Raw genomic sequence first — 12258 nt, 5'->3', positions numbered from 1 at the left:
ACTATTTTTTATATTAAAAATTATATTTACAAAAAATATTATTATATTTTTTAATTTACGTGTTTTCTCCATATTTTCATTTCTTATCTTTTTAAAAAATGATATTTTTTTATTTCTATTTTGTATTATATTCGTTTCCATACAATAAGGAGTCATAATTTAACCATTAGTCACATGGTTTCATGTAACAACCATTAGCATGTATTCATAAGTCATGTACAAATGTAAACTTGGAGATTTTTCAAGATACATATGAAAAATAGACCAAAATTTGATATTTTTTAGTTATTCATTATTAAATAATGTTAAATAAAATATAAAAGTATATAGAATGAGAAATGTTATATACTATGAGATTGAATGAAATATGCATATCTATAAATAGCAATATATCAATTCTAATAACATGAATGCAGGAAAACTACAAACAGTGGTAAATACTAAATAGAGATTTCTGGTCACTGAAGCCTGCTTGGAGCCACCACCCCCAGCATCTAGGAGGGATTAGATTGAACATCTCAGATTATATATACATCAAAAGAGTTGGTTTAATTGCCTTTACAAGTAGCAGGATTACTTTTCTTGAGCAAATACAGCAACAAAAACTGTCTCACTATATGCATTTACAATGCAAACAACTAAAAAGAAACTTCTTAAAGGTCAGACACGGGAAACGAGAATATGCTGCTACCTTCACTTCAGGACAGTATTTGTGCATAAAAATCCACAACCATGAGCCTGCTTCCATACTCCTCCAGAAAAGATCCCATATGTGATGTGTTAGCAGAAGGTACACCTGGCTGATTATCGAGCTCGTGGAAACAACTTGCTGGATTACTTCATGACACAGATAAAATCACACAAAGCGATTCCTTAAAAGAGTAGTAGCAATTATCAGGAAACATGAAAGGTTTCTTATCTCATGACACGTGCCGGCCCCAAATCTGTCCAGAATAAGAGGGAAAGTGAGTTGGAACTAGAATGAAACATTTCATCATTTAAGCTAAAAAATATGACATCAACTTTTCGGACAAAGAAGCTAGAAATAAAGGGTGACCACTTAAGGTTGTGGAGTACATTCTTGTTATTTGAAACAGTACAATAATTAATAATCAGGTAAAAGGCCTGATTATCATGCCAGCGATTTGATCTTTGTCGAGAAAAGAAAAGAAAGGTATAAATGAAAAGGTCAAAACTGTGACACTACGTTCCTAAATGTCAGGCATAACCAATCCCTGGATTTGCGCCCACCAAATGTGAAAACCATGACTGCTAACTTCTACAATGTGAAGGCCTGGCCCCATAAATCTAATAGGTCAAGAGGATTCCTTTTCACTTCTGTTTGTCCCTAAAGGAGAGGATCAATACCTAGGTAGTTGGTGGCATTTGCCAATGCCACCAAGATGATTATCAATGAGGCATGTCAGAGTTGAAGAGACTAGCAAAAAGAAACGCCCACCCAAATTTATAACTTGCCCAAAGGTCATACTGAATTTATATTTCAAATCTCGACACAACAGCTCCAGCAGCAATAAGCTAGAACATTTTTTGATGCCTTAACAAAAAAATTGGTGGATGGTATGAGCTTATATTGTTAGCCCATCTTCAGTGAATATCTTATATTCAAAAGGCAACTCTACAATTATCTATGGAAAAGTCTTTACGGTCATTATGCTGCAGTAAAGTTCCTTGAAATGTGTTGCTTCTCTGTGGCCAAGCTCACCGGGAGTTTTCTACCAACTTGTCGTGTCGTGTGAAAGGGATTGGATTTCTAAGACAACCTATTTGTTAAGGAATATTCTTCTCATTGTCTGTAGGTGACTTTTATAATTCATCAAGGTGATGAGAAAGGACGGTTATCATGGAAGGTAGCTAAGTAGTTCATCAAAAACACTTGGAATCAGGGTGGAAAAGATGGGAAAGAAGTTAATACTCTGACAAATATCATCTAAAGACTCTTGGGTTTATCTCTGTCATATATTGGTATCGTACATCAGTTTTCAACATTTTATATTTTCTTTTATGTGACTTTTTCTGTATAAACATGAAACAGCATAATAAACAACACAACCAAGGATTACCCAATCAAAAGACGTAACTGAATGGAAAGTCTATGTAAACTCATCCAATTAATCACACAAGTAAAATCTAACTAAAACTTGTCTTACAAAATTAGACTCAGCAGTTCAACCTCCCAAACAAACTTACAGGAAGTCCTGGCAATATATCCTTGAAAGGTCTGTTTCCCAAACAGCAGTTAACTTTCACTTCATTAAGCCATGAAATATCATGCCCAAGATAGCACAACTCCAACCTGAGATCCTGGCGGCTGCCATAAAAATTTCATGATTGTGAGTTGAAGAGTGATAATAGAAGTACCAAGTGCTAATATGAGGATAACCTGGTTTCACAAAATTAAACATGACTCTAAAACATGGTTCCTTCAAACCAATAAAGAATCCAAGTTCCAGCATTCACCTAGTAAAATCATTTGACATATTTGAACCAAAAAAACAGGAATCTAACTCCCTCCTGACAGCAACTCTGATTGTCAACTTCTCAGCAATATGCTGTGAGCCAACAGTGACCATGCACACCCCAAAAGCCATAAGGGTCTCCCATTAGCAAAAACAGAATCAACCAAAGGTTATAGCAAGTCATTCCCATTAATCTGGAATATTTCACAGCCTCTGTGTTTCTGTGGATCTTGTTCCTCTCAATTAAAAACGCACAAGCCATTGCCTTGATTGTGCCAAGGCATAAGAATCACCACCAGGGATGGATATAAACTTAGCACCTCTCAAGTTTGAACATCAGGAATTCGATAATCACTCATGTCAGTAATAAGACCCTTTTTCAACATTTCGTTTTGCAATTCAAGAGCTTCATCCATCTTGCCTAGCTCATAATACTTCCTCCACAGACAACCATAAACAACATTATCTGGAAGCACCCCTTTCTCAATCATTTCATTGAACAAGTTCCTTGCCTGTTGCATTAGGTCCCATTTTGAAAGCCCCGAAATCAAAGAGGTGTAGGCAAGAAGATCAAGCGCCAAACCACTTTCAATCATTCTCTTTTGCAAATCCAAGGCTTCTTGAATATTCCCATGCTTTAAGTTCCCATCAATCAATGATGTATACAGAGTTCTATCTGGAAGCATACCCTTGCTCAGCATTTCATCGAACAGATTTCTGGCAGTTTCCATGGAATTACTTTTACAAAGACCATAAATTAGGGCTGTGTAAACAAGAAGATTTGGTTGCAAGTCATTGTCTGGCATCCTGTGGAAATAATTCATGGCCTCCTGAACCAATCCCAATTTACACAATCCATCGATCAGTACACAATATGTAACCACTGTAGGGGCAATATTCAAATCCTGCATTTCCTGTAGCATATTCAGTGCCTGTGCGGCTTTCCCTTCCTTAAAATAAGCATTCATAAGGGTTGTGTAAATATATTGGTTTGCTTCCATACCACACGCTTTCATTTCAGAAAACAAAACCTTAGCTTCATCAACCTTTCCTTGGTTGCAAAGACCCCAAATGATAGTCCCATATGTCAGTAAATCTGGTTGAATATTCTTTTCTTTCATTTCTTTCAAAATATCAATGGCCTCATCTGTCTTTTTTGCCTTAAGATAACCATGAGCCAGGGCAGTGTATATTTGCAGGTTTGGAGCTACCTCAGCTTTCAGCATTTCTCTAAAAACTTCTCCAGCTTCATTGATCCTCCCTTCTTTGCATAGACCATCCAATAGTGCTGTGTATGTAACAATGTTCAACTGAACTCCTGCATTTAACATCTCCTTGACCAACTTTAAAGCATCACTAAAATTTGCCGCTTTACAATTTGCATCTATGAGAGAAGTATATGTGAATTCATTTGGGATAAGACCAACCCGCCTCATGTCCATAAAGAACTTGATGGCCTGTTGCATCATCCCATCCTTGCAAAAAGCATCAATGAATGTGCTGTAAGTCACAACATTTGGTTTCAAACCACTTTCCTTCATCTTATGGAGAAACTTAAATGCCGCTGGCATTCTTTCATATTTACAAAAACAATTGATCAAAGAATTATATGTTACAACATCGGGGACACAACCCGCAGCCTTCATTTCTTCAAATATACTAACAGAGGCATCTAATTGTCCACATTTTCCATGACCGTCAATAAGAGAATTATAAGTAACAATGTCTGGTGCCATACCCAGTTGCTTCATCTGCTCAAACAAGCTTCTTGCAGCTTTCACATCTCCTTCTTTACACATACAATCTATCATTATATTGTAGGTAAAAACAGATGCCACAACTCCAGCTGCAAGCATATCCTTAAAGAACTTCCTGGATAGTTCAGTTTTACCCCTCCTTGATAGACTCTGCAAAAGGTAATTGCAAGATCGCACTTTAGGAAAAACTCTAAATCTCTTCATCCTCAAAAAACACTCATTCGCTTCATCTAGCATTCCTAGCTCAACCAAGACGCTAAAAAATGCATCGAATACTCCATAACCTGGAACACAAACGTTCCTTGTTGACCACAAGACTTCAAATATATCACAACCCAGCAACACTTGATTTGAAGTAACTAACTCTTTAAGTATATTATGAGCATCAACATACATTCTTGAACAAAACAGTATGTGAGCAAGTATACAATAGGACTCGGTGGTGTGGCGAAACGCAGTTTGCCTTTCAGCCCATCTGAAGAACTTCAACGCTAAGGACGGGTTTCCCTGCAAGTCCGCCAAAATTTTCGAAACCCATATTGGAGCCAAAGCCGAATTGAACAAGCTAATGATCCTAAAATCATCCCACTTCTCTTCTCTAACAATCTCACAAATCAATTGCCTGTCAAAAACTACACTGAAATCGCCTAAACTTGCTTTGGAGGAAAATGGATATGGAGAGAAACAAAGAAATCCAGTAATCCAGCTCAAGAAAGCGTACGGAATCGGAGAAGCCAATTGCGAGACATTCAAGGAACAACTATAGACGCAATTATTATGGCTCCGAGTACTTGACAACAACACACTTGAATAAAAAGCTCTCCGTCCGGTTCCGTAGAGGCTGCGAAGGAAAATTAGCATCCTTTGGGCGAAGAAACATATAGATTCAAAGGCGGAAACCATTTTCACTGTACAGATGGGCATTCATGGCTCTGCATCGAATGCGGATGAAGATATTATACAGCATGAATATGTATGTATCGCGAATGAAGATGATGATGATGATTCCGGGAAGTGCTTGATCGAGCCGTTGTTTAGGGTTGAAGAAGAGCGTGGTTAGGGTTTTAGACTGGATCGATGAGCGGCAATGGTTTCGGTTTCATTCTGCTGCGAATCGGCTGGTTCGATTATTGTAACGGGTCGACCGGTTCGGGGGATATGTGGGCCAGAGAAGGGCCAAGCCCAGCAACAATATTCTTAATTAATAATAATAATGGCATAAATGTTTTAAAAATTAATTTTATTTTTGTTCTTAGAAAAATTAAAATTTCATCTAATTGATAAGTACAAGAAGCTAACATCAATAGTCTAGTAACAGGTGTTACCATAATCTCAAATTAAGTGAGTTTTTTTTTTTTTTTTTCTGTTAAGTTATAATTTTCAAGTGTTATAAAAAACTATTTTTATCATGAAAATCGGGGCAAGACCAGTCCCAAATAAATTTGATGCAGATATCATTTACACGTTATTAGTAGATTAATACATAAATAAAGAATACTTCCGACATTTTTAAGTTAATCATCTTAATCACATTTTACAAATAAAATTAAAGTGTGTTTAGTAGTATAAAAATTTCATAAAAAATATCACATTCGAAAAATTAAATTTCATTTTGACAGATTGCATTTTGCATTTAATTGAATTTTATGGTACAACACTTTAAAACATATTTTGACTATTTTCATGAAAATTTGCTTTTAGGGGTGGTTTTTATTTTTCACTAAGTTAAAAAATATTTTCTTTTCTATCGAAATACTATCAAATACATTCTTATATAAATTAAACTATAAAATAACTTAACTTTAACAGCACAATTGGAAAAAAATGAAGATTTGGATTTGAATTATTCTTTCCCTTTTAATTTGATTTCACAAAATATCATCTCCTACTAGTTTGTTTGGAAAAATCATTTCAAGCAATCTTTCTAACCATGTATATTTGTAGGGTGTATGACAAGGAGCAAACAGTGGGAATAGTCAGTCATATCAGTTACTCCCTGGCCATCTATAAGTTAACTTCAATAATTGATATGTAATGTACTATTATGTTATTAATAATTTTATTATTATTATGACCACAGCAGCAACCAGAAGAGGATGAATAATCCAACCAAGCTAGAAAGAGCGAGCGCAAAAAAGAATGGCACCAACCAGTAAATATGACTGGAAGGCCTAGTAATGTGTTGTTATTAACTCTCTAAATGTTACAGCCATAAATAGCAAAGAAAAATGTTACATCCATCTGCACTGCAAGCAAAATTAAGTTGATGGGGGGGGGGGGGGGCATGGATGGCCAAAAGCCACAACCAGTAAGAAAAAATTCCCATTCAAAATCAGGAGTTTAAATACAACAAGAAGGCGGCAAAAAAGAAAACAAAAAATCAAACAGTACAGTAAGACTCAATTATCACTACTTCTTCTTCTATCAGAACCCACAGCAACTGATTTGTTCTGTGAGAAGCAACCTAGCAGAGCTACAAAGGAGAAGCTTACATTCATGGAGCATGCACGCGCCTCGTCAGCTGCCAGTCCTCCCCCCTTTCTCAGGAGAACATGACGCCAATCTTCTTTGCGAAGTCGTCTCCATCATCATCATCCAGGTACTCCTCACCCTCTGCATGCTCAGCTTCGTCTAGGTTGAAGTCCTCTCCATCAAGCTGCTCGTAATCAGATTCGCCCTCCCTTTGTTCAAAGGTTTCAGGATCATGGTGATCTTCCATTGCATCATCAACTATTATCCCGTCTTCAACATCGACATCATCCGCATTATTATGTTGAAGAGACTGATAGTCAGCAGATTTAGTTTCTTCTCCGGGGATTGGATCATCTCTGTTTTCTGTTTCAAAAACATCAGCAGCGGATGCAGACTTGGATTCTTCCCTATTATTGCTGTGCTCGGGGGAGTGAGCTGGCTCCTTGGTTACAAGAGAGGAAATGCCTGTTCTAGTCTTCAAGCCACCTGACTTCTCTTCTTTCGGGTTAGCATCTTCTTCACTGGCAGACACCGAACCTTTCCAAGGAACTTCGGTTGCAGCTGCTCTTTTCCTCTTCAAAATCTCACTTAGAGGTTTCGGTCCTTCGAATGAGAGGTCTTCTTCAGGTTGTTGATGGCTCTCTAACTTTGAATATTTCCGTTTCCCAAGTGATTGTTCATCGCTCATTTGCTGCTTGTTCCTCTCAGTATTCTTCCCACCTTTAAGCTCTGCAAGACTTTTTGGACCAGCAAAATTCACGTTAGTGTCGTTCATAGCGTCTCTCATGCGTGGACCTCTAAAATTTCTCTCCTCGCTATTGATATCCTCAGGGAACCTTTCTTTTATTCTGTCCCGAACCCTCCCCTGGCGAGTGGAAACCTGTGACCTTCCTGGAGACAACCTGCCCCAACTCCTTCCCCTTTCCATTTCTCTGTCTGGATGTAACTCACTTCCATTAACAGGAGAGGATGATCTCTCCGGCAGTTTTATTCTTCCGCGAAGGCGATTACTAACAGTACCTTCATTTGGAAGTAAATAGTGAGCATCCCTTCGAGCTGGTCCTCGGTAACTTCGGTCCTCAGCATGGTTGTCACGGGTACGATCATGACTAATGACAGATCTCAAACCATTAACTCTCCTCTGCTTCGACAAGCGATACCTCAAATCTGACTCACCAATTTGATCGGGACTGTTGGCTCTAGGGTATCGCCTCCTTTCAAAATGCCCTGACCCCACTAAGATCTTCTCTGATGAATTCCTTCGCTGCTCCTTAGGATACTGCCCATGCATGCGGTCATATGAATCATATCCATGTGGATCACAATACATGTCTCGGTCAACATCAACCATTGAATCATAATCTGCAGAATGACCAATTTCATAATCATTAATTTGGCTCAAATTTCTTCCCTCATGAGCCCTTGTGCTTCCATAGTGGTCCTCATTATGATAATAATCAGAATCCCTAAGATCATCATCCACCAGAACATCAAAACCAGGGGAGGGCTCTCGTGAGAATTCATCAGCATCTCTACTGTTCATGATAGCATGATCATCCAACACATGAACTTGCTGCACACGGTTGGACCTGCTGATTGAATTTTCGGCAGGAGCAGGGGAAACATTTGTCTTCCTGTATCTAGGAGGCTGCTCATCCAGTCCGGTAGATGGTGGCACATATCTGTCAGTGGCAACTCCATTTTTGGGTGGACCAGATTCAACTTTGGCATGTGGCTTGAGCTGGGGAAGTAATTCAGCTGGTTTTGGTGTATTTGCTTGTTGAACATTTAGCTCTTGACTGCACTTTTCAAGGCCACCTAAAGACTTTTTAAGAGTTGGAGGCTCTGAAACATTAGCACCTCCAGGAACCTGCAGGATTTTGTTGTTGGCAGTTGGTGGTGCATGCAAGAAGGGACACCTGTCACCCTTTAGGCAGAGCCCCTTTTGGAAGAAAATGCAAGGAACAGCCTGTTTGGCTGAGTTATGAGGGGTGCTTGAAACAGGTGATGGCAGTGCAGTCTGTAACGTAGGCATGGAAGATCCAACAGGAGTAGGTGGTTGGTTCCCTAATAACCCGTCAAGAGGCTGAAAAGAAGAAAATTTTGGTTATCATCTCATTCTTATAATATAAAAGGAAACCAACAGAAACTATTATTTCATAGCTTTATATCAGTTTCTAAGCCACTAATATGACTAATAAAGGAAGCATACATTGAAGCTAGAGAAGAAGACGCACGTACCGGGTGTCGGAATCCACATTTTGGATTCAAGCAATTACCATTCAACCAAAACCAGCAGTCCCTGGGGTTAACCCGGGCAACATCGCTGTGCCGATACTCACAATCAGCTCCCTGCTCAAATATGATAAAAGAGAATATTGGATCAACACTTAATCAATACAGACAGCACGTATTTATTCTGGTAGTAACAGTGTTTTGAAAAGCGCTTAGCACACTTAAGTGTAGAAGGCCTACGGAACTTAAGCACAAAGCAAAGCACGCACTTAAGCAAAGTGAAGCGCATATAAATAAAATAAAGAGAAAAACTTTTATAAGCATTTAAAATATAAACTATTCAAAAAGTAATCATTAAAAAAGACTAAATAAGAATGAGGGCTGCAAATTTAACAAAAGATGAGATACCATTTTTCATTTATATTTTATACTAGTTTACAAGTTCATGCAACCATAGAAAATACACATAGGGGACATATAAAATAATACAATCTGGTCAGCTGTTGGACCTCATGGAACTTAGAAGACAAACTGGTCTAAACTCCCGATTGAAAGGATCTGAATATGTTAAGGATTCTTTTTTAATTTTTTTATTCTTTTATTTTGTTAAATCTTATTTTGTATTTTGTAAGTTTGGTAAAAAAACATATTCTATTTCATTAACTCATTATACAAAGGATTAGATAGAAGAATAAGGAAAAACAATCATCCCTAATTTACAAAAATCCCTAATCAATCAACCCCTAATTCACAAAATCAGGAATCAATCATCAATCTCTAATTTACAACAATCAGGATTTTATCATCAATCCCTAATTTACAGCAATTGGGGATAAATTAGCAACCCCTAACTTACCCTAATTACATGTTTCCTTCAATATCTTTTGCTTGGTAAATACAGTTGTCTTCATTCTTTTAAACAAATAGATATATGATTTATTTAGATCTTTCTAAGATCAGATAATAGCTCTTTTTTTTTTTTTTGGTAAGGATTTCATACAAGCAAACACATTACTGCAAAAGTTTTAAACAAATCCAACCATTCATATTAAAAAAAAAAACCCAAGTGTATTTCTGAAGCATGCTTTATTGCTCTTCGAAGCTTAGGTAAAAGCGTAACTTAAGCACACTTTAATCAAACTCAGCTAAAGTCGCTGAGCTACAAACAGAAAAAGCCCCGAGCATGCTGTGCTTCACGCTTTGCACTTAAAGTGCGCTTTCTTAAACAATGGGCAGTAAAACATCACATTCAATCTTCCACCCAAATCAGCATCGTTGAATGGCTTTACTAGAAGTTGCCAATATCAGATACAATGTGTTGGTGAAGAATTATAATGTATGCATAAAATAACAGAGTGCAAAAACCTAAGAAAAATAGATTGATGCATATACATTAGTTCTATTAAGAGAGAGAGAGAGAGAGTAAATTGTCTCTAATTGATTACATGTTATCAGTCTATAATAATATCGCACAGCTAACCAAATGAATTTGGACAATGAAATGCTAGGTATCGGAAAAATTAACAAACATAAAATACGACGATTATAAAGAACGTCAAAACAAAAGTGGCAAACAGCAAAGCAATGAAGATAGTCATGATTATATACAAAATCTACCGTGCATGCTGTTTAACAATCAACCCATATAATCCTTATTCCTTAACATGATAAGAGTGACTACCAATCATCATCGTACACAAATTATCAGGAAAGACACAAGTGCATGAAAGGTTCTTTTATACTGCACTTCGGCTAAACATAAGTTCCCTCCCATAAAACAAAAGGTAGTTATTTTATTCTTCCAAAACAATTGATCTCTTTTCCTCTATCTCTCTATCTCATATCTCTTTTCTTCCAAACTAAAAAAACCAAATCCAAAAATTATTTTTATGAACATTGAGCCACAATCAACTGGACCAATTGAAGAAGAATCTAAAGAAAGAAGTACATGTTCTCACTCTTGCAACGATTAGAACAGCCACAAACTCAAGAATACATCAGATGCAATTCAGTCAGATTTTTTTTTTAGAAAAAGAGCGACTTCTAGCGAAATCCGATACCGATCACGTGAATCAAAAAGAGATCCGGTACTCGAAAAAATCTAATCAGAAACAGGCCCTAATCAAGAGTCGGATCCCCATTTAAGTCCCCCTTTCACTACTAAGATCGCACAAAGATCTGGCTAAAAAGACAGAAACGGCAAAACCGTTGAGCAAAACAGCGCAAACAAACACCTCATTCCCCAACAATCCGACAAACACCCATGCATATATTCACACGCATGACTTGCCAGACCAAGATACACAACCATATATATATATATATGTGGAGAGAGAGAGAGAGAGAGAGAGAGAAGGATAAAGAATCGAACTTTTTTGCAGGTCAAAGGGGAAGCAAGAAAGTAGACGCAATCGGTGTTCCTCTTCAAGGCTTCTTCCTCAGCAGAGGTTGCTGCGGCGGCTGTGGACGCCGGAGGCTGAAGAGGTTGGTTCTGCGGATGAAGCTGCGTGGTTCCAACCATGGCGGCTATAATCGCACCGAAACCCTAGAAAACCTTTACAGATCGGCCAATTCTGGTCGGGATCGAAGAGAGAGACGAGCTAGCTAGGGTTTTGAACGAAGCTATAGTTCCTCCTCCGCAACTTCTAAACCCACATAGGGTTAGGGCAAAGAGGAATCGATCTGAGATCAGGCGAGTCCCAAAATCAACGGAAAGCGAACTCACTTTCTTGAGACAGAGAGGGAGAGCCGCCAGATAGAAGATGGGAACCGAGAGAGAGAGAGAGAGAGGAGTGTTTGTGTGTGTGTGTGTGTGTGAGAGAGAGAGAGAGAAGGGGCTGCCGTTGTAATTTCCAATATATATGCAGCTGTTGCATGTGGTAATGATTATACTATACTTTTGATTTTCCATTTTATGTACGGGAATTTTCCGTCTCATCCTTTGGCTTAATTACATTTAAATCTCTCAACTATTTCTTATTTCCCATCAACCCTCTAAAGTTCAAAAAAATATAAAAGCCAAAAATAATATTTTTGACTAAAAATTATGTAAATTTTCTTTCAATTGGGGAATTCCACACAACACACGCAAATAGAATATTTTCGATATCTATAAATTTACTTGAAAAAAAAATAGATATTATCTTTTAAAAATTATAATAAAATTATGATACAAAAATATAAATATTACCTATTAAAAATCTTAATTTTGATAAGATATTGAAATATTATGATAAAAATCATCTATAAAAAAATTCAAACCAAGGAGATGTATAATTGCTCTATACTTTTCTATAAACAAGTAAGCATTTATTTCA

General features: G+C 37.3%; 2 protein-coding genes across 3 annotated transcripts; both read right to left on the bottom strand.

Annotated features, from left to right (window-relative positions):
* Positions 1-430: 430 nt before the first annotated feature.
* Positions 431-5347, bottom strand: LOC127810669 (putative pentatricopeptide repeat-containing protein At2g02150). Of its 2 annotated transcripts, XM_052350259.1 has the most exons (4): positions 4629-4766; positions 2479-4384; positions 2209-2329; positions 433-944 (listed from the first exon to the last, which is right to left on the bottom strand). In XM_052350259.1, exon 2 carries the CDS (start codon positions 4331-4333, stop codon positions 2801-2803), a length of 1533 nt encoding a protein of 510 aa, XP_052206219.1. In that variant the 5' UTR covers positions 4334-4384; positions 4629-4766; the 3' UTR covers positions 433-944; positions 2209-2329; positions 2479-2800. The 2 variants fall into 2 exon arrangements, with proteins under 2 accessions (XP_052206218.1, XP_052206219.1); XM_052350258.1 differs by having other exon boundaries at positions 431-944; positions 2479-5347.
* A 1172-nt stretch (positions 5348-6519) lies between these two features.
* LOC127810141 (zinc finger CCCH domain-containing protein 17) lies at positions 6520-11782 on the bottom strand. Its single transcript, XM_052349419.1, has 3 exons — positions 11313-11782; positions 8948-9058; positions 6520-8792 (listed from the first exon to the last, which is right to left on the bottom strand). The coding sequence occupies exons 1-3, from the start codon at positions 11460-11462 to the stop codon at positions 6777-6779; spliced, it is 2277 nt and encodes a 758-aa protein (XP_052205379.1). The 5' UTR covers positions 11463-11782; the 3' UTR covers positions 6520-6776.
* Between the last annotated feature and the right edge of the window lie 476 nt (positions 11783-12258).

Source organism: Diospyros lotus, chromosome 9 (genome assembly GCF_014633365.1).
Source record: "Diospyros lotus cultivar Yz01 chromosome 9, ASM1463336v1, whole genome shotgun sequence".
NCBI classification, from domain to species: Eukaryota; Viridiplantae; Streptophyta; class Magnoliopsida; order Ericales; family Ebenaceae; genus Diospyros; species Diospyros lotus.
This window is presented reverse-complemented; position numbering and strand designations above follow the sequence as displayed.

What these genes read in the sequence shown, in the direction of transcription:
- LOC127810669 (XM_052350258.1), bottom strand. Translation starts at nt 5,158, where the DNA reads ATGCCCATCTGTACAGTGAAAATGGTTTCCGCCTTTGAATCTATATGT.
- LOC127810141 (XM_052349419.1), bottom strand. Translation starts at nt 11,462, where the DNA reads ATGGTTGGAACCACGCAGCTTCATCCGCAGAACCAACCTCTTCAGCCT. An exon ending in CCCCTTTGACCTGCAAAAAA is followed by an intron (nt 9,059 to 11,312) that starts GTTCGATTCTTT and finishes ATATTTGAGCAG; the next exon opens with GGAGCTGATTGTGAGTATCG. An exon ending in AATGTGGATTCCGACACCCG is followed by an intron (nt 8,793 to 8,947) that starts GTACGTGCGTCT and finishes TCTTCTTTTCAG; the next exon opens with CCTCTTGACGGGTTATTAGG.